General features: G+C 44.5%; 1 protein-coding gene across 1 annotated transcript in view; it reads left to right on the plus strand.

Moving 5' to 3' along the window:
* Positions 1-23,281, plus strand: part of LOC124718881 (acetylcholine receptor subunit alpha-like) — a 638,987-nt gene that overhangs the window by 542,042 nt on the left and 73,664 nt on the right. Inside the window, 1 exon segment of the mRNA XM_047244518.1 lies at positions 10,666-10,834. Coding sequence (XP_047100474.1) covers positions 10,666-10,834 — 169 coding nt within the window.

Consider the following 23,281-nt stretch of genomic DNA (forward strand, 5'->3'; position numbering starts at 1 on the left):
TCTCGGGAGTTTTTTAGGAATACGCCCGTGATTTTATATACTTTTTTTAACATGTTTGCGAAACGTGTTGCGAATAGTGTTAGTAGTGAAGAAATAAGAGAACAAAACGTCATGCCTGACGCGGGAGTTTTCCACGCATCTCGATTTTTACCGCGTCATATCTCTTGAATTATATGTCGTAAAGAGTCATAAATTTTCCGGCGCATTTACTGATATATGTGGATACTGTACGCGAAATACGTTGCGATTAGAGTTAATAGTAACGAAATAATACATTAAAACGTCATGCCTACTGCGGAAGATTTACGGTATGTACTGAGAAAATGTAGTAAGCGACAACCTTTTTTCCTTTCATTATTTTGTGGGGGGTGTCAGCGAGAAAAATTTTCGTAAAGCTTTGAAAATGTAACGTTTGTTGCTAGTCGCTAAGTGCCCTCATTCTCAGATAGTGGATGCATAAATCTGTGTATTTTCGCCGGCCGCGGTGACCGTGCGGTTCTAGGTGCTTCAGCCTGGAACCGCGGGACTGCTACGGTCGCAGGTTAGAATCCTGCCTCGGGCATGGATGTGTGTAATGTCCTTAGGTTAGTTAGGTTTAATTAGTTCTAAGTTCTAGGGGACTGATGACCTAAGATGTTAAGTCCCATAGTGCTCAGAGCCATTTGAACCATTTTTTGTGTATTTTCCCGCGATGGCATCTCAATGTTTATGACGTCATATCTCCTCAAGAATGTGACCTTTTTTCGGCTAGGAACATTCCTGGGCGTACGGAGAACAAATCACCAAAATTTTATCGCAATCGGATGAATGGTTTGGGAACGCACAAAGGGCAGACATATATATATATATATATATATATATATATATATATATATATATATGAGAGAGAGAGAGAGAGAGAGAGAGAGAGAGAGAGAGAGAGACTGACAGTTACGTAATATGACCTGTTTAAGTATATTTAAATTTTATAATTAATTGTTTAACATTGCGGGGAACGAAATTAAATAAAAAATTGCGAGCAGTGGGAATTGACCCCGGGTCCATTGCATAGCAAGCCTTTACCTAAACAATTTCTTTTCCTTCATTTTTGTTCGTTGTTGATGGATGTGTTTGGTCGTTGCGGACGTCACATGACATCCGTTAAAGTCCGTTTGTTGATCCTCCCACTCAGTTTTTTTTATTACAGAGGCCAATTAGCGTATAGAGACGAATGTGCAAACAATTAAGCTACGTGTCCATTATAATTGTCCGGGATGTTACGCCGTGGTCGGTTGATGAATTCTGTGTCAATTCCCAACGTTTCGTCTCCGACTGCGGGAGACATCTTCAATGGGGTCCGTAGCTCGATGGAAGGTCCAACACACCCACTGGCTCGCTACTGACGCATGCTACAGTGACCTAACTGTTAAAACATTGTCCATTACTCTTTTCGGGCGTTCGGAGAACAACTCACCAAAGTTTCACTGCAATCGGATGAATTGTTTGTGAGCGCATAGTAGACAAACATATATATATATATATATATATATATATATATATATATATATGACGATTTCCGTTTCGTTTACGAACAACATTTAAAGCGAGTTTTATTTCCAAGCCTTTCGTCTGCTATCGTGTAAGCATGACGCGCAATTTGTAGTGCCAGCACTGCAACTGGTAGGAGTGCCTTGTCTCCCCACCCCAACGGCTTCTCTCCCCTCGCCATCCAATGCTTGCTTCCCCCTCTCCCCGCGCTCCCCTCGGCCGTCTTACAGTTAACACACTGTAGTTGCTGTGGTTGTTACTCATAGATATTTTACGACTGTTACTGTTTCCATTGATTTATTGAAAATAGTGTACCCGAGGAGTGCCATGCTGCAGTAGTAACACCGGTTCCCGTCAGATCACAGAAGTTAAGCGCTGTCGGGCTTGGCTAGCACTTGGATGGGTGACCGTCCGCGACTACCGAGTGCTGTAGATAAGAGGGGTGCACTTACCCCTTGCGAGGCGAATTGAGGAGTTACTTGACTGAGAAGTAGCGGTTTCAGTCACGAAAACTGACAACGGCCGGCTGAGCGGTGTGCTGATCACATGCCCCTCCATACCCACGTCCAGTGACGCCAATATGCTGTGGATGACACGGCGGTTGGTCGGTAGCATTGGGCCTTCCGAGGCCTGTACGGGCGGAGTTTTTAGTAATCGAATAGCAGTGGATATTTTCCCCTATTTAGACACAATATGCTTCATTTCTTTACGCTTAGGATCTACTGGCAATTCTTGCACCAACCGATGCAGGTCATCCTGCAATTCGCTACAGTTTCCTAGCGTTGCACCTTCCTACAGATGACTGCATCGACCGCTATAGGCGTTAAGGAGTTTCCGACTTTTTTTTGCATTCGAATTCGTTCTCCTCTGTCTCATTGTCCAGTCTGCGTAAGTGTCAGTAAAACAGCACTCTTCTCTTCCTGACTATCTTACTGGTTCCACCTTTCGGTACAGTTTGTAGTTATATCCTAATGTAATCTGTTCATCAACCCATCTCTATATAGATAAGGCCTACCGGCCAATGATCCTGTTTAGTGCGGATACCGTCACATTGCCCGAACTCTTACGGGAATCGGTAGATCGACTGCCGCGAGTAATGAGTATGGTGGGCAGCGGCACTACAAATGTAGTGTGTGGGCAGAAAGTTGGAAAGTGTGGGTCTCACGGGGAGCGTGCCAGAGGTAAGTCCCTGCAGTCGCACTGCCCTCTGTGCCGTCTGTGGCTCAGACAGATAGAGCGTCTGCCATGGAAGCAGGAGATCCCGGGTTCGAGTCACGGTCGGGGCGCACATTTTCAACTGTCCCTGTTGATACGAAGGTTGGAAGTTCAATAGCGGCAACATTGCTGTGGAAACACTATGCGCCGGCCGCGGTGGCCGTGCGGTTCTAGGCGCTCCAGTCCGGAGCCGCGCTGCTACTACGGTCGCAGGTTCGAATCCTGCCTCGGGCATGGGTGTGTGTGATATCCTTAGGTTAGTTAGGTTTAAGTAGTTCTAAGTTCTAGGGGACTAATGACCACAGCAGTTGAGGCCCATAGTGCTCAGAGCCATTTGAACCATTTGAAACACTGTGCAATGGAATTTACTATTGTCACTGATAGCAAAAGTTGTTGACATGCCTCCTTACCTACGAGCAAATGGATTCTCCCCTCCCACGTCAACAGCGTGCACGCACAATCGAGAAAAACATTGTCACTTGCGAGCGAGCGGTCTAACGTAACGGTGTCACTATGTGAGCTCGCCCACAAAACCGGATTAGCTCATACGACTGTGCTTCACATCCTGAAGAAACGCCTGGGCATGCGAAAAATTGCACTGCATCATGATGTGTTCCGCATCAGTCGACGGAAATGCAGAAATGGGTGTGTTAGGACTCTGTTCAGACGCACTTGGAGCGCTATGAGCGCGAAGAAGAGGCTTTTTTAAGCCGTATCGTAACACTGGATGAGACATGGGCCACATCGTACGGGCCAACACTGAAACGCCAATCTAACGAATGGCGTCACTATGGATCGCCGCGAAAGTCGAAAGTGGGTCGGAGCCCCAGTTAAAGTTATGGTGATTCGCTTGTTCGACTGTGATGATGTTATCCTAACGCATTAAGTTCTTCCACGCCAGACCGTCAATGCACAGTATTACCGAAACTTCCTGGCAGATTAAAACTGTGTGCCGGACCGAGACTCGAACTCGGGACTTTTGCCTTTCGCGGGCAAGCGCTCTACCAACTGAGCTGCCCAAGCACGACTCACGCCTCGTCCTCACAACTTTACTTCTGCCAGTACCTCGTCTCCTATCTTCAAAACTTTGCAGAAGCTCTCCTGCGAACCTAACAGAACTAGCAATCCTGAAAGAAAGGAGATTGCGGAGACATGGCTTAGCCACAGCCTGGGGGATGTTTCCAGAATATCCTTTCTTTCAAGAGTGCTAGTTCTGCAAGGTTCGCAGGACAGCTTCTGTAAAGTTTGGAAGGTAGGAGACGACATACTGGCAGAAGTAAAGGAGGACGGAGGTGTGCTTGGTTAGCTCAGTTGGTAGAGCACATGCCCGCGAAAGGCAAAGGTCCCGAGTTCGAGTCTCGGTCCGGCACACGGGCTTAATCTTCAGTGTCCGTTCTACTGGACATGTCCGACATAGAAGACATCACTCGTGATGACGCAGATGGTGTATACAGGACATTGTGGAAATTCTTCGATTAGCTGTCAGGATCGATCCCTCAGTATGTTCCAGACAACAATGGTATGATAATTATTCTTAACTGTTCATGCACCTACATACGTACTCCAGAAGCCCATAAGTCACCGTGCGGTGCATGGTGGGGCAGGGGATGGGGGGAGGGTGGGGGGCGTACCCTGTATCAGTACCCACTACTGGTCGTCCGGTTTCTGTTCCTGTCGCAAACGTAGCGAGGGAAAAATTACTGTCTATATGCTTCAATACAGTCCCTGATTTCTCTTGTTTCGGCTTCGCGGCCCTTATGCGACGAACATGTCGGTGACAGTAAAATCGTTCTGCAGTCTGCTGCAAATACTGCTTCTCTGATCTTTCCAAACAGTGTTTCGCGCAAAGAACACTCTGTGATCAAAAGTAGCTGGACACCCCCAGACAGGTGCATTGCGCTGACACCTACTGCCAGGTACTCCATACCAGCGACCTCAGTAGTCATTAGACATCGCGAGAGAGCAGAATGGGGCGCTCCGCTGAAATCACGGACTTCGAACGTGGTCAGGTGATTGCGTGTCACTTGTCATACGTATGTACGCGAGATTTCCACATTCCTAAACAACGCTAGGTCCACTGTTTCCGATGTGATAGTGAAGTGGAGACGTGAAGGGACACGTACAGCACAAAAGCGCACAGGCCGACCTCGTCTGTTGACTGAGAGAGACCTCCGACAGTAGAAGAGGGCCGTAATGTGTAATAGGCAGCATCTATCTTGACCATCACACAGGAATTCCCAACTGCGTCAGGATCCACTGCAAGTAGTTAGGCGGGAGGTGAGAAAACTTGAATTTCATGGTCGAGCGGCTGCTCGTAAGCCACACATCACGCCGGTAAATACCAAACGACGCCTCGCTTGGCGTAAGGACGATTGAACAGTGGAAATCCGTTGTGTGGAGTGACGAATCACGGTACACAATGTACCGATCCGATGCCAGGGTGTGGGTATGGCGAATGCCCGGTGAACGTCATCTGCCAGCGCGTATAGTGCTAACAGTAAAATCGGGTGCGGTGATGTTACGGTGTGGTCGTGTTTTTCATGGAGGGGGCTTGCGCCCCTTGTTGTTTTGGGTGGCAATATCACAGCACAGGCCTACATTGATGTTTTAAGCACCTTCTTGCTTCCACTGTTGAAGGGCAATTCGGGGATGGCGATTGCATCTTTCAAAACGATCGAGCACCTGTTCATATTGCACGTCCTTTGGTGGTGTGGTTACATGATAATAACATTCCTGTAATGGACTGGCCTGCACAGAATCCTGACCTGAATCCTACAGAAGACCTTTGGGATGTTTTGGAACGCCGACTTCGTGCCAGGCCTCACCGACCGACATCGATACCTCTCCTCAGTGTAGCACTCCGTGAGGAATGGGCTGCCATTCCCCATGAAACCTTCCAGCACCTGAGTGAACGTATTTGTGCGAGAGTGGAAGCTGTCATCAAGGCTAAGGGTCGGCCAACACCATACTGAGCCGGCCTTAGTGGCCGACCGGTTCTAGGCGCTACAGTCTGGAACCGCGCGACCGCTACGGTCGCAGGTTCGAATCCTGCCTCGGGCATGGGTGTGTGTGATGCCCTTAGGTTAGGCAGGTATTAGTAGTTCTAAGTCTAGGGGAGTGATGACCTCAGATGCCGTCCCATAGTACTCAGAGCCATTTGAACCAAGTCAGCCTGTATCCGCCCACAGTCACTGAAACAGGACGCTTTCCCGTACGCTACAACTTCATCAGCAGGTTGCAGTTCAGTCTACCGGTATGATTACTTATATATACAGAGATCCGTGCCTTGGAAGACTCCTGGAGATACCCCTGTCTCTGACGAACACTAGTCATCCAGGACAACACACTTCGTTCTATTATTTGAAAAGTCTTCAAGCTACTTATGTATCTGAGAACCTATTCTGTACGCTCGGACCTTGGTTAACAGTCTGCAGTATGGCACTATGTCAAATGTTTTCCGGAAATCTTGGAATTAAGATCTGGTTATTCTTCATTCAAGGTTCACACGATGAAATGTGACAAAAAGGTAAGTCGCACGAGCGATGCTTTCTAAATCCTTATCAATTCGTGGATATAATCTTTTCTCCCTTAAGGTAATTTATTATATTCGTACGTAGAACAGGCTGGAGATATGTCCAGCAAACCGCAGTTAGCCGGCCGGGGTGGCCGAGCGGTTCTAGGCGCTACAGTCTGGAACCGCGCGATAGCTACGGTCGTTGGTTCGAATCCTGCCTCGGGCATGGATGTGTGTGATGTCCTTAGGTTACTTAGGTTTAAGTAGTTCTAAGTTCTAGGGGACTGATGACCTCGGGTGTTAAGTCCCATAGTGCTCAGAGCCATTTGAACCATTTTTTGAAACCGAAGTTAAAGGCGTTGTCTGTAATATCGGATCAGTTGTTTTACTTTTCTTTCATTAGCAACGCCGCTGTGCATTTGCCCAGTCCCTTGGGTCTTTCCCCTAGGTGAGAGACTCACGACATTTGCGAGATAATTAAGGAGCCATTGCGGAAGGGTACACATTCTGAAACCGAAATGGGATCTCAGCCAGACTTGGAGACATATTTGCTTTTAACTCTTTCAACTACTTCTCAACGCCCGGGACACCTAAATTTCTGTGTTCTTCATATGGGAACTAGTCTGGAGCTCAGACTCTGTACGATCATCCTGCGTGAATGATTTTTAACACGACATTTTAAACTTCGGTTTCACTTTTGTCCTGTATTGCAACCCTGTGGATGCAATTATAAGTCTGTCGTTTCCTGTTTCATTACCCAACATGCAGGAAGTTAATAGAAAAGTCTAAAGATACGAATACATTAAAGGGGAGTTGGAACGCCCTATGCCGACAATGTTAAATTTAGTGACTTGGCTTCCTTGTATTTCAGGAACCACTGTAGCCATCGACATGAAACTTTTACAGTACATTAAAATGTATGGTCTGAGTCTACTGAACCACAATAATTGCATTTCAGCCATTGCTTGCGGAAATACCATTTATTTATTAACCGGTTAAAATTTTATCCTAAATAATTTTAATTATTCATAACATTATGTTCTTCTTTTAGTTCAGTAGACTCAGTACATGTATGTTATTACTCCCTGAAAATTTGAATCCCCTACTCGAAGTGGTTTCTGAGATTTATGGCAAAATGCAACAGAAAATGTAAATATTCAGGAACGGCCCCTAAAATTTCAGAAGGCTGTAACTCAATACATGATCAATTTTTTTTATTTTTAGTCACTCAGAAGCACCCTGCACCATACTGTATATCATCCTCTTGATCTTTTTTCCTTCTTTTCTTCTTTCTGGACTCCTTAGTGGCCAACTGTGCTGCATACTCTGCTTTATCAGCGAACCTTGTCCATCTGTTCGTTCTCTGATGCAGTTCTTTCCAGGATTAATTCTCGTATGCTGTAGCGCTTGCACCCTACCAATGCTGCCATCAGTAAAAGCAAGAACAGCCTCACTGACCACCCACTTTAGTGACTTCATTCCAACAAAAACATTTCTTTGTAAGCGAGTCCATATAAGATTACTGAACGACTCATTGGCGTATTGAGTCTGACCATGCAGACATTTCTTCAGTAATTCAGGATTTGCCAGGTCTCTGTAAATAGCTTTTATGATATCCATGACTGCTGCTGGTATGGAATTTTTATGACTGTGTGAACTGTTTGAGTACTGGGCATTGCGGTAATTGCACCATGAATCAGGTCCAGGAGGGTAAAGGTGGTGTACCGGTTTTTCATCAGTTGACAGTCTGTGGAAGAATGTAGCCCATACTGCCTGCTTCATTTTCAACAAATTCTCAGTATTATATCTAATGGCCATCTCATAATACTGCTGTAGTTCATGAATCATTTTGCCTGTCAGCCTGCCTCTTATGATGTCACCATCAGAAAGTTTCTTGTCTCTCAAACTTTGTTTCAGCTTCCTCAACCTGGTGCCCATCCTCTTCTGGACATGACCAACACAATTCAGTTTTGTGATAATCTTGTCACCATAAGGCTGAGCGGCTACTACGCTGTTATGTGCTTTTGAGTCTCCTCTTAACATTTTCAACTGGTGTAGATAATATTTAAAAATTGTATACAATACTTACCATATGAGTTTATAAGTGATAGATATACAATTTTATTCGGAAAATTGCAAATTTTATAATGATATAAAAATTCGAAAATGTAAAAAAAAAATTTTTTTCGTTCTAACTCCCCTTAAACAAAATCGACCTTGTACTTACATATCATACATGGTTCTGCACCAAAGTTTCTCCATATTGAAATAGAGCTGTTTTGCTCGATACATCTGTCTGAAGTCCAGCCAGTTGTTACAACTTCCCATTCCCTGTTTCTAGCCTAATTCCGTCCATTTTCAGCTCAATAACTGACTGACGAGGACAGAAAGCTGCTAGAGCTTCCAGTGTAGTCTGTGAGCGAAATCAGACTTTCCAGTAGACAAGCGCCACGGAGAATCGAAGCTAATAATCTCAGTTTTGATGAGGCGAAAGATAGAGACTGCCCACACTACACTTGTCCGTCCTCTGCTAGAGTACTGCTGTGCTGTATGGGACCCTAACCAGATAGGACTGACGCCGGACATCGAAAGAGTTCAAAGTAGGGCAGCCCGTTTTGTATTATCGCGAAGCTAATGAAATTTCTATACAAAGCTTAAGATGGTCATTGGCTTGGCAGAATGGCTGAGAGGTGCGCCTACTCAGCTTGAATAATTATCCTTTAGAATGTTGCTAGGTACGTTTTAGGCTGTCGCGTGTGAAATGCAGTGAAGTGTACTGTTGTGGAGGCAATATGGGGCTCGCAATAGCTATAGCACACAATACCGTAAGCTGCGATGACTGCTGTCTGCGCCACTTGCTGCTGACAAATAAGATAACTCTCGTTCTATCTGGACTGACCTTCGCCAATCAAACTCTCCCTACGCCTTGATGAAGTCAAGGATTCCTATTCACCCCTCGTCTAACTATTGGCGCACTACACCAGTCAGATAACCAGTCCACCGAGATGCCACTCAAAAATTAGCTCGCAGGCGTTTAAGTATAACTCTGTCTGTTCACACCGCACAATAAGTGTGTCAGCCAACACAGTAAACAACGCTTAATCGCAAGGACTCAATATAGAGTCGCACTCGACAGAGGTGCTCTCCCAGTGAAGTACTGAGGAGAGACTTGCTCCTCGCTCCAAGAGTGACAACGGAACGGAATCTCTAAACGCCAGACTTGAAGGGGCATATCTTTCGGTCCCTTTCATTACTCCCTCAGCTCAAGGTGTCAGAAATATAGTCTGCCAATCAGCATTGCTCTTCTAAAACGGGAGAATGATATTTCATTTAGGGCGACCAATCCGGAAATCTGTAGTATCGGCGCTTGGCGTTTGCTGTCTCCCTTTGAAAATCTCTGAAACTGCGTGCTATGTTTGTAAAGAATGCGTAGGCTGGCCACTCCCACACAATGTAGCGGAATTTGCTTTTAAGCCGAAAGCGGGGTCGTTCCTCCTTTCCCTCCGGCGAACGCTGTCTGCTATGAAGGTCAGGAGACAAAGACGTCTTACACAAGAACTACTAAATTCGTCTGAAACAGTTACTCGCTCGCAGCCAGACACGGCTTCTGGCAGTCATAAGATCCGTAATGTCACGTGCTGTGACGTGCGCCACACGGCCTGTCTCTCGTGCCGGCCGCGGTGGCCGAGCGGTCATAGGCGCTTCAGTCCGGAATTTCGCTGCTGCTACGGTCGCTGGTTCGAGTCCTGCCTTGGGCATGGATGTGTGTGATGTACTTAGGTTAGTTAGGTTTAAGTATTTCTAAGTTCTAGGGGACTGAACACCTCAGATGTTAAAACTCATAGCGCTCTGAGCCATTTGAACCATCGATTTTCTTCTTACAACTTAGCATACGCCTACTGTGGGATGAAGTGTGTGTGAATACCTAAGGGACCAAACTGCTGAGGTCAGCGGTCCCTAGAGTTACGCACAGCTTAAACTGACACTAACTTATGCTAAGAAGAACCCACACGCCCATGCCCTACGGAGGACTCGAACCTCTGGCGGGAGGGACTACGCAATCCGTGACATGTCGCCCTAGACCTCTCGGCCACTCCGTGCGGCTGATGTGGAAAGGGAAGGCCCATTTGGACAGAGATAAGGTAGGTACATGAAATTAATATGTAATGTAAGCGACATTTTATCGCCTTGCGTCTGTATGGCAGTGTTGCCACTAGTAATATTCCAATCTTCATATTATGATGCACACGCAGCATCTTGTCCCATTTACTCTGTGCGGTCTTTTTCGGCCATACCACAACTAAGATTTGTTGCAAATGTTAGCAGTAGTTTCAGTGCCACGAAATGGGCACCTGCCAACTACTGGGCCCCGCGCACTGCTGACCGTGACATCGACTGTTCGCTTACAGGAACGAGAAGTTCTACACGTGCTGCGACGAGCCGTACCTCGACATCACGTTCAACATCACGATGCGCCGCAAGACGCTCTTCTACACGGTGAACATCATCATCCCCTGCATGGGCATCTCGTTCCTCACCGTGCTCACATTCTACCTGCCCTCCGACAGCGGGGAGAAGGTAAGTGTTCAAAAAAAGCCACGGCAGCAGCAAGCGCTAGTCAGAAAGTAATTTCTCCTACCCTATTTCTCCCTCATGGTAATTCAGGATTCCCGAATCTGGCCCACTTTCGGAAACTTTCTTCTACAACCCACTCTAGTAACAGCGTCCTACATCAACGGGTGACAGCACTGTTCATGTTTAAAAAATAACCAAAATTGACGTATGTATAAAACAGCGTTCAGCAGTAGAATTTCTTACTTCAGAAGGTGAAACGGTCAATTGTGTTCATGAAACGCTGAACAAGGTATTTGGAGTCGTTACGGTGGACGTCAGCACCTTAGCAATATGGGTGTTTTCAACTGGAAGCGGAGTGCCCAGACAGCGACTGTAGTGACGTCACACAACATCCAGCATGGAGATCGAATCATCCACCATTGCACCACCAGACTTCCATCTCAACCTATAAGAGTGGTGTCTGTTCTTTCGCACATGTCCGAGAGAATAGGCACCACTCATATACACTACTGGCCATTAAAATTGCTACACCAAGAAGAAATGCAGATGATAAACGGGTATTCATTGGACAAATATATTACACTAGATCTGACATGTGATTACATTTTCACGCAATTTGGGTGCATAGAACCTGAGAAATCAGTACCCAGAACAACCACCTCTGGCCGTAATAACGGCCTTGATACTCATGGGCATTGAGTCAAACAGAGCTTGGATGGCGTGTACGGGTATAGCTGCCCATGCAGCTTCAACACAATACCACAGTTCATCAAAAGAAGTGACTGGCATATTGTGACGAGCCAGTTGCTCGGACACCATTGAACAGACGTTTTCCATTGGTGAGGGATCTGGAGAATGTGCTGGTCAGGGCAGCAGTCGAACATTTTCTGTATCCAGAAAGGCCCGGAGAGGACCTGCAACATGCGGTCGTGCATTATTCTGCTGAAATGTACGGTTACGCAGGGATCGAATGAAGGTAGAGCCATAGCTCGTAACACATCTGAAATGTAACATCCGCTGTTCAAAGTGCCGTCAGTGCCAACAAGAGGTGATGGAGACGTGTAAACAATGGCACCCCATACCATCACACCGGGTGGTACGCCAGTATAGTGATGACGAATACACGCTTCCAATGAGCGTTCACCGCGATGTCGCCTAACACGGATGCGACCATCATGATGCTGTAAACAGAACCTCGATTCATCCGAAAAAATTGCGTTTTGCCATTCGTGCACCCAGGTTCGTTGGTGAGTACACCATCGCAGGCGCTCCTGTCTGCAATGCAGCGTCAAGGGTAACCACAGTCATGGTCTCCGAGCTGATAGTCCATGCTGCTGGAAACGTCGTCGAACTGTTCGTGCAGATGGTTGTTGTCTTGCAAACGTTCCCATCTGTTGACTCAAGGATCGAGACTTTGCTCCACGAACCGTTACAGCCATGCGGATAAGACGCCTGTCATCTCGACTGCTAGTGATACGAAGCCGTTGGGATCCAGCACGGTGTTCCGTAATACCCTCCTGAAACGACCGATTCCATATTCTGTTAACAGTCATTTGTTGTCGACCAACGCGAGCAGCAATGTCGCGATACGATAAACCGCAATCGCGATAGGCTACAATCCGACCTTTATAAAAGTCGAAAACGAGATGGTACGCATTTCTCCTCCTTACACGAGGCATCACAACAACGTTTCACCAAGCAACGCCGGTCAACTGCTTTTTGTGTATGAGAAATCGGTTGAAAACTTTCCTCATGTCAGCACGTTGTAGGTGTGTCACCGGCGCCAACCTTGTGTGAATGCTCTGAAAAGCTAATCATTTGCATATCACAGCATCTTCTTCCTGTCGGTTAAATTTTGCGTCTGTAGCTCGTCATCTTCGCGGTGTAGCAATTTTATTGGCCAGCAGTGTAGACTAATATGCACCACGAAAGCTAAGGTGATCATTCAGTGCTACAGTGCAGAGCAATCTTCGCCAGACCTCGTGCGGGATTTCATGTGATGCGACGACCAAAATAAGGGAAAAGGGGTAGGGGAAGCTACCGCGATAGTGTGCAGCTAATAGGAATTTGCAGTGAAGAGGGAGGTGTTCTTGGGTAGTCCGTGCATTTCTGTCTAACCACTGTGCTAAGGTGTCGTACATGGTTAACTCATATGCCTAGCAAGCAGAAGTCCCGCGTTCGAATTTTTTACTTTTTACCAACGAAATCTGCTCGAAAGTGGCAGATATCGGAATTTCTTCATTCTGAACATAGACATCAAAGTCGTTGAGACCTTGACAGTCTGTGCGCTAGTGGCATAGGAAGTAGGATCATTATTTTCACCACACACCTCTTGTTTCAAGGAAAAGAAGTGCAGGCGTAGATGGTTGTTAAAGTGACAAATGGAAAATTTAATCTGGAAACTTGTAGCTGTCATCCTATACAGGGTGTAAACGATATAAGGCGCCAAAATTATACAGATGGAACATCTCGCAATGCTTCACAAAAAAGTCTAGTAAGATGTTTGCGTATTTCCTACGATTGTCCCAGAAAAAAACAGTTCGTCTCAGGATAATGGTTTTGGAAAAGTAGATACTTACAAGGGAACCTCCCCATCGCACCTCCCTCAGATTTAGTTATAAGTTGGCACAGTGGATAGGCCTTGAAAAACTGAACACATATCAATTGCGAAAACAGGAAGTAGTTGTGTGGAACTGTGAAAAAATAAGCAAAATATACAAACTGAGTAGTTCAACGGAAGATACGCAACATAAAGGACGATGGGAACGCAGGAGTGCCATGGTCTCGTGGTAACGTGAGCAGCTGCGGAACGAAAGGTTCTTGGTTCAAATCTTCCATCGAGTGAAAAGTTTAACTTTTTATTTTCAGTTTATGTGACAAACTCTTATGTTTTCATCACTTTTTTGGGAGTGATCCACAAGAAAACCTAAATCGAGCAAGGTAGAAGAATCTTTTTACCCATTCGCCAAGTGTACAAGTTAGGTGGGTCGACAACATATTCCTGTCATGTGACGCACATGCCGTCACCAGTGTCGTATAGAATATATCAGACGTGTTTTCCTGTGGAGGAACCGGTTGACCTATGACCTTGCGATCAAATATTTTCGGTTCCCATTGGAGAGGCACGTCCTTTCGTCTACTAATCGCACGGTTTTGCGGTGCGGTCGCAAACCACAGACACTAAACTTATTACAGTGACGTGTTTTCCTGTGGAGGAATCGGTTGACCTATGACCTTGCGATCAAATGTTTTCGGTTCCCATTGGAGAGGCACGTCCTTTCGTCTACTAATCGCACGGTTTTGCGATGCGGTCGCAAAACACAGACACTAAACTTATTACAGTGAACAGAAATGTCAATGAACGAACGGACAGATAATAACTATACAAAAATAAAGAAAGTAAAATTTTCACTCGAGGGCAGAGTTGAACCAAGGACCTCTCGTTTTGCAGCTGCTCACGCTGCCACGGGACCACGGGGCTCCTAAGCTCATATTGTCCATTATGATGCTTATGTGGCCCATGGACTACTCAGTTTGTATATTTTGCTTATTTTTTCACAGTTCCACACAACTTCTTCCTGTTTTCTCAATTGATCTGTGTTCAGTTTATCAAGGCCTATCCACTGTGCCAACTTATAACTAAATCTGAGGGGGGTACGATGGGGAGGTTCCCTTGTTAGCCGTGCACGTACGGTTCCTGTTGTTGCCCGCTGCACGTATTGACATCGCGAGCGTAAATCGTAAACACATAGGCAACTGCGGCCTGAGTGGCTGCGTCATTGTAATACACCGAGCGACGACAGTAGGCGAGTAACCTGTGCAGATGTTATTGCGACTCTGTTAACTGTTAGGATTGAAAGGAGATTTCCTATAGCTGAACTATGCGATATGCATTTAATTTATGGCGAGGCAAAAGGTGTTGCGAGGGCAGCTGTACGAATTTATCGAGAACGCTTCCCACAACGACGACTTTCTGCACGAAAGACATTTGCTGCTGTGCACCAAAGGTTTGTGTCATTGTAATTCTCTACTTGTATGCGATTATTATGCATTTACACCTTAATAAAGTACAGTAGTTATCTGCACCTTTGTAAATTTTCGTCCGTATGCGAAACGTATCTTCTGTTCTGATGTGCTTTCCGTTTTTGTTACATCATGACAGAATACAACTGCCGAGTACGTATTTAATTTCCTTACAAGGGAACCTCCCCATCGCACCCCCCTCAGATTTAGTTATAAGTTGGCACAGTGAATAGGCCTTGAAAAACTGAACACAGATCAATCTAGAAAACAGGAAGAAGTTGTGTGGAACTATGAAAAAAATAAGCAAAATATACAAACTGAGTAGTCGATACGTAAGATAGGCAACATCAAGGAAGTACAACCAAGGAGCACCGTGGTCTCAGGGTTAGCGTCCGCAGCTTCGAAGTGAAAGGTCCTTGCTTCAAGTCTTCCCTGGAGTGAAAATTTTAATTTTTTATTTTTAGTTTATGTGACAAAGTCTTATGTTTTCATCACTTTTTTGGGAGTGATTATCACATCCACAAGAAAACCTAAATCTGCCAAGGCAGAAGAATCTTTTTACCCATTCGCCAAGTGTACAAGTTAGGTGGGTCGACAACATATTCCTGTCATGTGACGCACATGCCGTCACCAGTGTCGTATAGAATATATCAGACGTGGTTTTCTGTGGAGGAACCGGTTGACCTATGACCTTGCGATCAAATGTTTTCGGTTCCCATTGGAGAGGCACGTCCTTTCGTCTACTAATCGCACGGTTTTGCGGTGCGGTCGCAAACCACAGACACTAAACTTATTACAGTGACGTGTTTTCCTGTGGAGGAATCGGTTGACCTATGACCTTGCGATCAAATGTTTTCGGTTCCCATTGGAGAGGCGCGTCCTTTCGTCTACTAATCGCACGGTTTTGCGGTGCGGTCGCAAACCACAGACACTAAACTTATTACAGTGACGTGTTTTCCTGTGGAGGAATCGGTTGACCTATGACCTTGCGATCAAATGTTTTCGGTTCCCATTGGAGAGGCGCGTCCTTTCGTCTACTAATCGCACGGTTTTGCGGTGCGGTCGCAAACCACAGACACTAAACTTATTACAGTGAACAGAGACGTCAATGAACGAACGGACAGATCATAACTTTGCGAAAATAAAATTTTACTCAAGGGAAGACTTGAACCAAGGACCCCACGTTCCGCAGCTGCTTACGCTAACCACGAGACCACGGCGCTCGTGTACTCACGCTATCCTTGATCTTGCCTATTTTGCGCATGGACTACTCAGTTTGTATATTTTGATTATTTTTTTCATAGTTTCACACAACTTCTTCCTGTTTTCTCGATTGATCTATGTTCAGTTTTTCAAGGCCTATCCACTGTGCCAACTTACAACTAAATCTGAGGGGGGTGCGATGGGGAGGTTCCCTTGTTAGATTGAGAGATACTGGCTCTTTACTGCCCCGCACAGAAGACAGAGGCCCACAACGCGCCGATCGTACATTGGAAGCTGAGGAAAGAATTCTGGACCGCATCCAGGAGGATCCTTCTCAGAGAACTAGAAGCATCGCCCGCCACGTGGGTATATCGCACACTGTCGTTCATCGCACTTTGCAAGAGGAGCGTCTGCGGCCTTACCACATTCAACGCGTACAAGCGCTGGATGAACAAGATTTCCCTCCACGACGTGAATTCTTTGAGTCGTTTTCGTTACACAGTGCGCAGCACGATTTTGTCAACAAAATACTCGTCACAGATGACGCGTGTTTCACTGGCGACGGAATAACTAATTTCCATAACATACACACGTGGAGTGTACGCAATCCTCGCCACGTAGTGGCAACACATTTTCAGCGACGATTTTCCGAAAATGTGTGGGCGGGTATGCTCGATAATTTCATTATTGTGCCCTATGTTTTACCTGCACGTTTGACTGGTAACTATTACCGAACGTTTCTAGAGGAAACATTGTTACCAACGTTGTTAGAAGAAATTCCGTTAGGCATACGTCATAACATGTGGCTCCTCCACGATGGAGCTCCACCCCACATTGGTCACAGAGAACGCTGATTTTTGGATAGTCTATTTCCAGGACGATGGATCGGGCGTTCGGGTCCACGTCGATGGCCAGCGCGCAGCCCTGATTTAAATCCACTGGATTTATACTTTTGGGGCCATATGAAGGAACCTGTTTATGCTGAGCCAGTAAGTAATGTGGACAAATTGACGCAGAAAATTTTAGATGCTGCCAATACCATGGAGGCCAATGTGCATGTGTGTGAACGAGTGTGACGAAACTGGGTTCGCCGTAATGAAGCATGTGTAGAAGCGAATGGTGGTCATTTCGAACATTTATTGTAGTATTGGTGTAAGAGGAAACGAAGTAATGGGTTTTCTTTTCGTTGCGATGTTGTTGTACAGAAGGAAAATAATGTGAATTTAGTATTCGTTATGGCATTGCCGTAAAAAGGTGAAACAGTTGATTGTAATTAATGCACAACTATCTACTTGGTGATTGATTGAATTTGTACTAATGGTAATACATTGGGTTTGATATTAGCTTGTCATTACTACTACGACCTTCGTTATCAACTTGTTGAGAAACAGACTGGTTGTATTCAATTCACGTAAAGCAAATTACACATTCTTGACGACCCGAAAACCGTTTACATTCCTTTTTTCGGTATCACCTGATTATCACACCACGTCGTTGTACACGTCTAATAATTTCAATCCTCTGATCGGCTCGTTGCCTTTCTCAGACCGCCCCGTCATTTGTACGCAATAAGCTCGGTACGCCGTGTACTGTCGATTGACCACGTAAACGGAAATGCGTATACTATCTATCCCACGAACACTGGGTTTTAATAATACAAAAATAAAGAAAATGTCATTAGACTTCTCTGTCAAGCACTCCGAGATGTACCATCTGTATAATTTTGGCGCCTTATACCGTTTAAACCCTGTATATAAAGCTTTTACTTTTCTTGTAAAATATAAACGAAAATAAGCAAACAGTGCATTGCTTTCCGAATGGCCCTCGTAGCGATGTTAATAGAGCGTATCGGCAATTCTGCGTCTCCTATCAGTTAGCCTATTCTTGCAAACTTCAAGTTGTATCAATATTCAATTAGATCGTTACAAAATTTCAAAATGTTCCGAAGATGGACAATTTTCTTTAAAGAGAAATAAAACTGCGCACTTTAAGAAACGAAACAAAGAAGAAACAATTGACTAAAATGCAGTTTTCCGTAATTCCTTCACGAAAGAAGACGAAGTAAATATTTCAGAATTCGAAACCAGAACAGCTGTTATCATGAGTGACATAAAAGTAGATATCTTAGGTGTTGGGAAACAAATCACTTAAGAAAGGCAAGTCTTCCGGTCCAGATGGTATACCAATCAGGTTCCTTTCAGAGTATGCAGACACAATAGCGCCTTTCTTAGCAGTCATATACAACCGCTCATTTGAATAAAGGTCTGTTCCTAAAGACTGCGAAGTAGCACAGGTCACACCAATATTCAAGAAAGGAAATAGGTGTAACCCATTGAATTATAGACCCATATCACTGAACTCAATTTGCAGTAGGATTTTCGAGAATTACATTATGAATTACATTACATTATGAATTACATTATGAATCACCTTGAAGAAAATGAGTTATTGATATACAACCAACACGGATTCAGAAAGTATCGTTCTTGTGCAACACAGGTAGCTCTTTATTCCCATGAAGTTATGAGTGCTCTCGACAAGGGATCTCAGATCGATTCCATATTCCTAGATTTCCAGAAGGCTTTTGATACCGTTCCTCACAAGCGACTATTAATCAAATTGCGTGCATATGGAGTATCGTCTCAGTTGTGTGTCTGGATTCGTGATTTCATCTCATAGTGGTCACAGTTCGTAGTGATAGACGGTAAATCATCGAGTAGAACAGAAGTGATATCTGGCGTTTCGCAAGGTAGTGTCATAGGCCCTCTGTTGTTCCTGATTTACATAAATGATTTAAGTGATAATCAGAGCAGCCCCCTTAGATTGTTTGCAGATGACGCTGTAATTTAAAGTCTCGTAAAATCGTCAGACGATCAATTCCAATTACGAAATGATCTAGAGAGAATTTCTGTATGGTGCGAAATTGGCACTAAACGAAGTGCGAGGTCATCCACATGGGTACTAAAAGAAATCCGATAAATTTCGGATATGCGATAAATCGGACAAATCTAAGGGCTGTTAATTCAACTAAATACCTAAGCATTACAATTACGAGCAACTTAAATTCGAAAGACCACATAGATAATATTGTGGGGAGGGCGAAACAAAGACTGCGCTTTGTTGGCAGGACACTTAGAAGATGCCACAAACCCACTACAGACAGAGCCTACATTACACTTGTCCGTCCTCTGCTGCAATATTGCTGCGCGGTGTGGGATCCTTACCAGGTAGCATTGACGAAGGACATCGAAAAAGTGCAAAGAGGGGCAGCTCGTTTCGTGTTATCGTGCAATGGGGGTGAGAGTGTCACTAATATGATACGCGAGCTAGGGTGGCAGCCACTCAAATAGAGACGGTGGGTTTTCTTTGCGGCGAGATCTATTTACGAAATTTCAATCACCAACTTTCTCTTCCGAATGCGACAATATTTTGTTGACACCAACCTGCGTAGGGAGAAATGATCATCATAATGAAATAATTGAACTCAGACCTCGAACTGAAAGATTTAGGTGTTCCTTTTTCCCACGTGCCATTCGGGAGTGGAATCATAGAGAAGTAGTATGAAAATGGTTCGATGAACCCCCTGCCAAGCACTTAAGTGTGAATTGCAGAGTAACCACGTTGATGTAGATGTAGATGTAGAAAATAATAGCGTGTCGCAACTAGAATCGTCAACGCGTGCACACTGGATGTAACAATCTGTAAAAATACGAAATGTTCTGAGGCATCAAGGGATCACCAATTTAGTATTGGAGGGCAGCGTGGAGGGTAAAAATCGTAGAGGGAGACCAAGAGATGAATACACTAAGCAGATTCAGAAGGATGTAGGTTGCAGTAGGTACTGGGAGATGAAAAAGCTTGCACAGGATAGAGTAGCATGGAGAGCTGCATCAAACCAGTCTCAGGACTGAAGACCACAACAACAACAACAACAACAACAATGGATTACATAGGCTCAGGCGTAGGTAAAACTTACATTGGTAGAATACTGGGGTAATGCAGTAACTCTACAAAGGGGATTGTTTAAAAACCGTTTGTCTGAGCCATGCTAGAGCCAATGATACAATCCGCTACAGTTGTAAAAGTTATTTACCTCTAAAAAAGAAAGTACAACCCCTTTTTCAGGACATATGACCCATCTTCAGCTGCACATTAAAATGTGAATCCACAAAGGATACATAACTGAGGTTAACGTACGTACGACGTAATACCGACACCATTTAACTCGTTGCTCGAATAATGAAAACGTTGTACTTGGCATTAAATTATTTAGTTAATTAACCATACTTCTTAATTACAGCACTTACGCATTCCAAAATGTGTAAAAGGTTATTCAGTGAATTATTTTTATAAAGCAGTTGTCGTCGCAGGCCAAAGATGTATTGGTTACTATGGAAACAAACAACAGTTATTTACATACTCTGATTAGAGATACGTCTGCTAATAAAGTTTAAATATAGTCGTGATTTAGTACAATCAGAATTCCATCGTAAGTAAATCTTTGCGTATTAGTTTATGATTGTTAATTTTTTTTACTGTAATTCCAATGTTACCTTTCAAAACATTACGTAAAAAGTAAACTTTGGGTCATTGAACTTCGATAAAATAATTCTTTGCTTTCTTTTTAAACATTCGTCATTCATTTATTTATAGTATATCGCTGAATTGAGCGTACTTGCTCTGCTTCTCATACGTCAGATCATTAAGCTTTCAAATTTATCACGGAATAAGTCTCATGGTTGAGGGTAAAAACTTTAGGAGAAGAACATCGAAATATATCCTACAAGTAACACTGGAGAACAGCAAAAAATGTTTTCGTAATCCACGAAATTTTTGAATTGGTTCTAGGTATTTTGGTGCTACTCATTCCGAAAATGGCATACATTTTGTTCTACCAGACCTAATATGAGATACTGCTGATATCATTATGTTGTACATTTATGATTACTGTGTTTTTACCATTTTTGCATGGAAAATGGTTACGGATAAATAACAAGTAGGATGTTTAGTTAGTTAGCTAGTCAGATGTTTTGTTTGACAATTAAAAGTTGTGCGGCCTCATGACCGCGAAACAAACAAAACTTATCCGAATCTGAGGAAAAACTTAATACAGTATTTGGGTCAACATTCCTCTCTCTCATACCCCAACCTATGGGGGAGAGGGACAGTTTTAGTTTTAGCGAATCAAAGTTTACGAAGTGAATATGTACTTTTTATTTATCTGTAACCATTTTCCACGCAAAAATATATATATCTCTGCACGTGAATACGTATGCCCACGCCAGTTTCTTTGGCACTTCAGCGAATAACGAAAACTCCTTCAGACTTCACACAAAAGCTTTTTTCACATGCCCTGTAAAATCAAGCTTTTGTGACAAGTTTTCTAGCATGTCAGTGCCATAATTAACTAAACAAATGACTTTAAGCCACCTCTTTCGTGAGCAATTATAATTCTTTACAACTCCTCGAATAAAAACAGACTGGCACCTACGCAGATGAGAGCTAGATTATTGCATTATTCGTTAACCCTAACCACATCCATCCGCCACCCCATCCCTCTCATCTTCGCTGCCCAGTACTCCCGGATGCTTAATGGTTATTACTGACTCCAGTGAAGGGGCTCCAACGGCGTAGTCAAACGGTCTAAGATCTTTCAGCCTGTTTACGAGCATTACGTTAGCCTTATTTAGCACATTCAAGTACACGCTAAGACAAAAGAAAAACGACGGACTACGAAGCAATTGTCCGAATGGAAAGGAAATCGGTACATGTGATGTACTTTTACAGACGATCAAATGTTTAAAATTTCAAAAAAAACTGGATGATTTATTCAAGATAAAGAGGTTCCCAAATTGTGCAACTCACACATTCGTCCACAGCTGGCTATTATGCAGGAAATTTTTCGTCTTGGCGTAGGCTGACAGTTACTGTGTCTCCTCCTGAGTGATATCGTACCAAATTCTGTCGAGTTGGCGCATTAGAGCGTCAAAATCCCGAGCAGATTGGAAAGCCCTGCCCATAAACTTCAAAAGTTTTCAGTTGGGAATAGATCCGGCGACCAAGCTGGCCGAGGTAGTGCTTCGCAAGCACGGAAACATGAAGTAGAAACTCTTGCCGCGTGCGGAAGCGCATGGTCTTGCTGAAATTGAAGTCCAGGGTGGCTCGCCAGGAAGGGCAACAAAACGGGATGTAAAATATCGTAGGCGTACCGCTGCGCTGTGATGATGCCGCGGATCACAACCAAAGTGGTCCGGCTATGGAAAGAAATGGTGTCTCAGACCATCAGTCCTGCTTCTCGGGCCCTGTAGCGGATTACTGTCATGTTGGGATCCCACCACTGTCCGGGGAATCTCCAGACACATCTCCGCTGGTCATCGGGGCTCATTTCGAAGCGACAGTCATCACTCAAGACAATTCTGCTCCAGTCAATGAGATTCCAGGATGGAGAAGTGACTAGAGAAGCCCTGGACAGCAGTGGGGTGCCAGTCTGACTGAAGCCCATCGTACATCCCGATAAGTAGGAGTGGTGGTCTCGGGTGCAGTACTCCTTTGGTTGTCTTGCTCACCAAACGTACAGCAAATCTCTACGTCGACGATATTCCACGCCCTGTGCTTACATTTCAGCAGGATAATGCCCGCCAGCACACCGCGAGACTTTCTACTGCTTATCTTCATGTTTGCCAAACCCTACCTTGGCCAGCAAGGTTGCCGGATCACTCCTCAACTGAGAACGTTTGGACCATTATGGGCGGGGCCCTCCAACGAGCTCGAAATTTTGATCATCTAATGCGCCCGTTAGAATTTGGCACTTTATCGCTAAGGAAGACATCCAAAAACTCTGTTAACCAATACGAAAAAGAATAACTGCTTGCATAATGGCCTGAGGAGGAACAACCTGTCATTGACTTACTGAGTTTGTGAAGCTCCTTCACTTGAATGAATCATCTTGTTGTTGTGGTCTTCAGTCCAGAGACTGGTTTCATGCAGCTCTCCATGCTACTCTATCCTGTGCAAGCTTCTTCATCTCCCAGTACCTACTGCAGCCTACATCCTTCTGAACTTCTTTAGTGTATTCATCTCTTGGTCTCCCTCTACGATTTTTACCCTCCACGCTACCGTCCAGTACTAAATTGGTGATCCCTTGATGCCTCAGAACATGTCCTACCAACCGATCCCTTCTTCTAGTCAAGTTGTGCCACAAACTTCTCTTCTCCCTAATTCTAT

Source organism: Schistocerca piceifrons, chromosome 10 (genome assembly GCF_021461385.2).
Source record: "Schistocerca piceifrons isolate TAMUIC-IGC-003096 chromosome 10, iqSchPice1.1, whole genome shotgun sequence".
Taxonomy (NCBI): Eukaryota; Metazoa; Arthropoda; class Insecta; order Orthoptera; family Acrididae; genus Schistocerca; species Schistocerca piceifrons.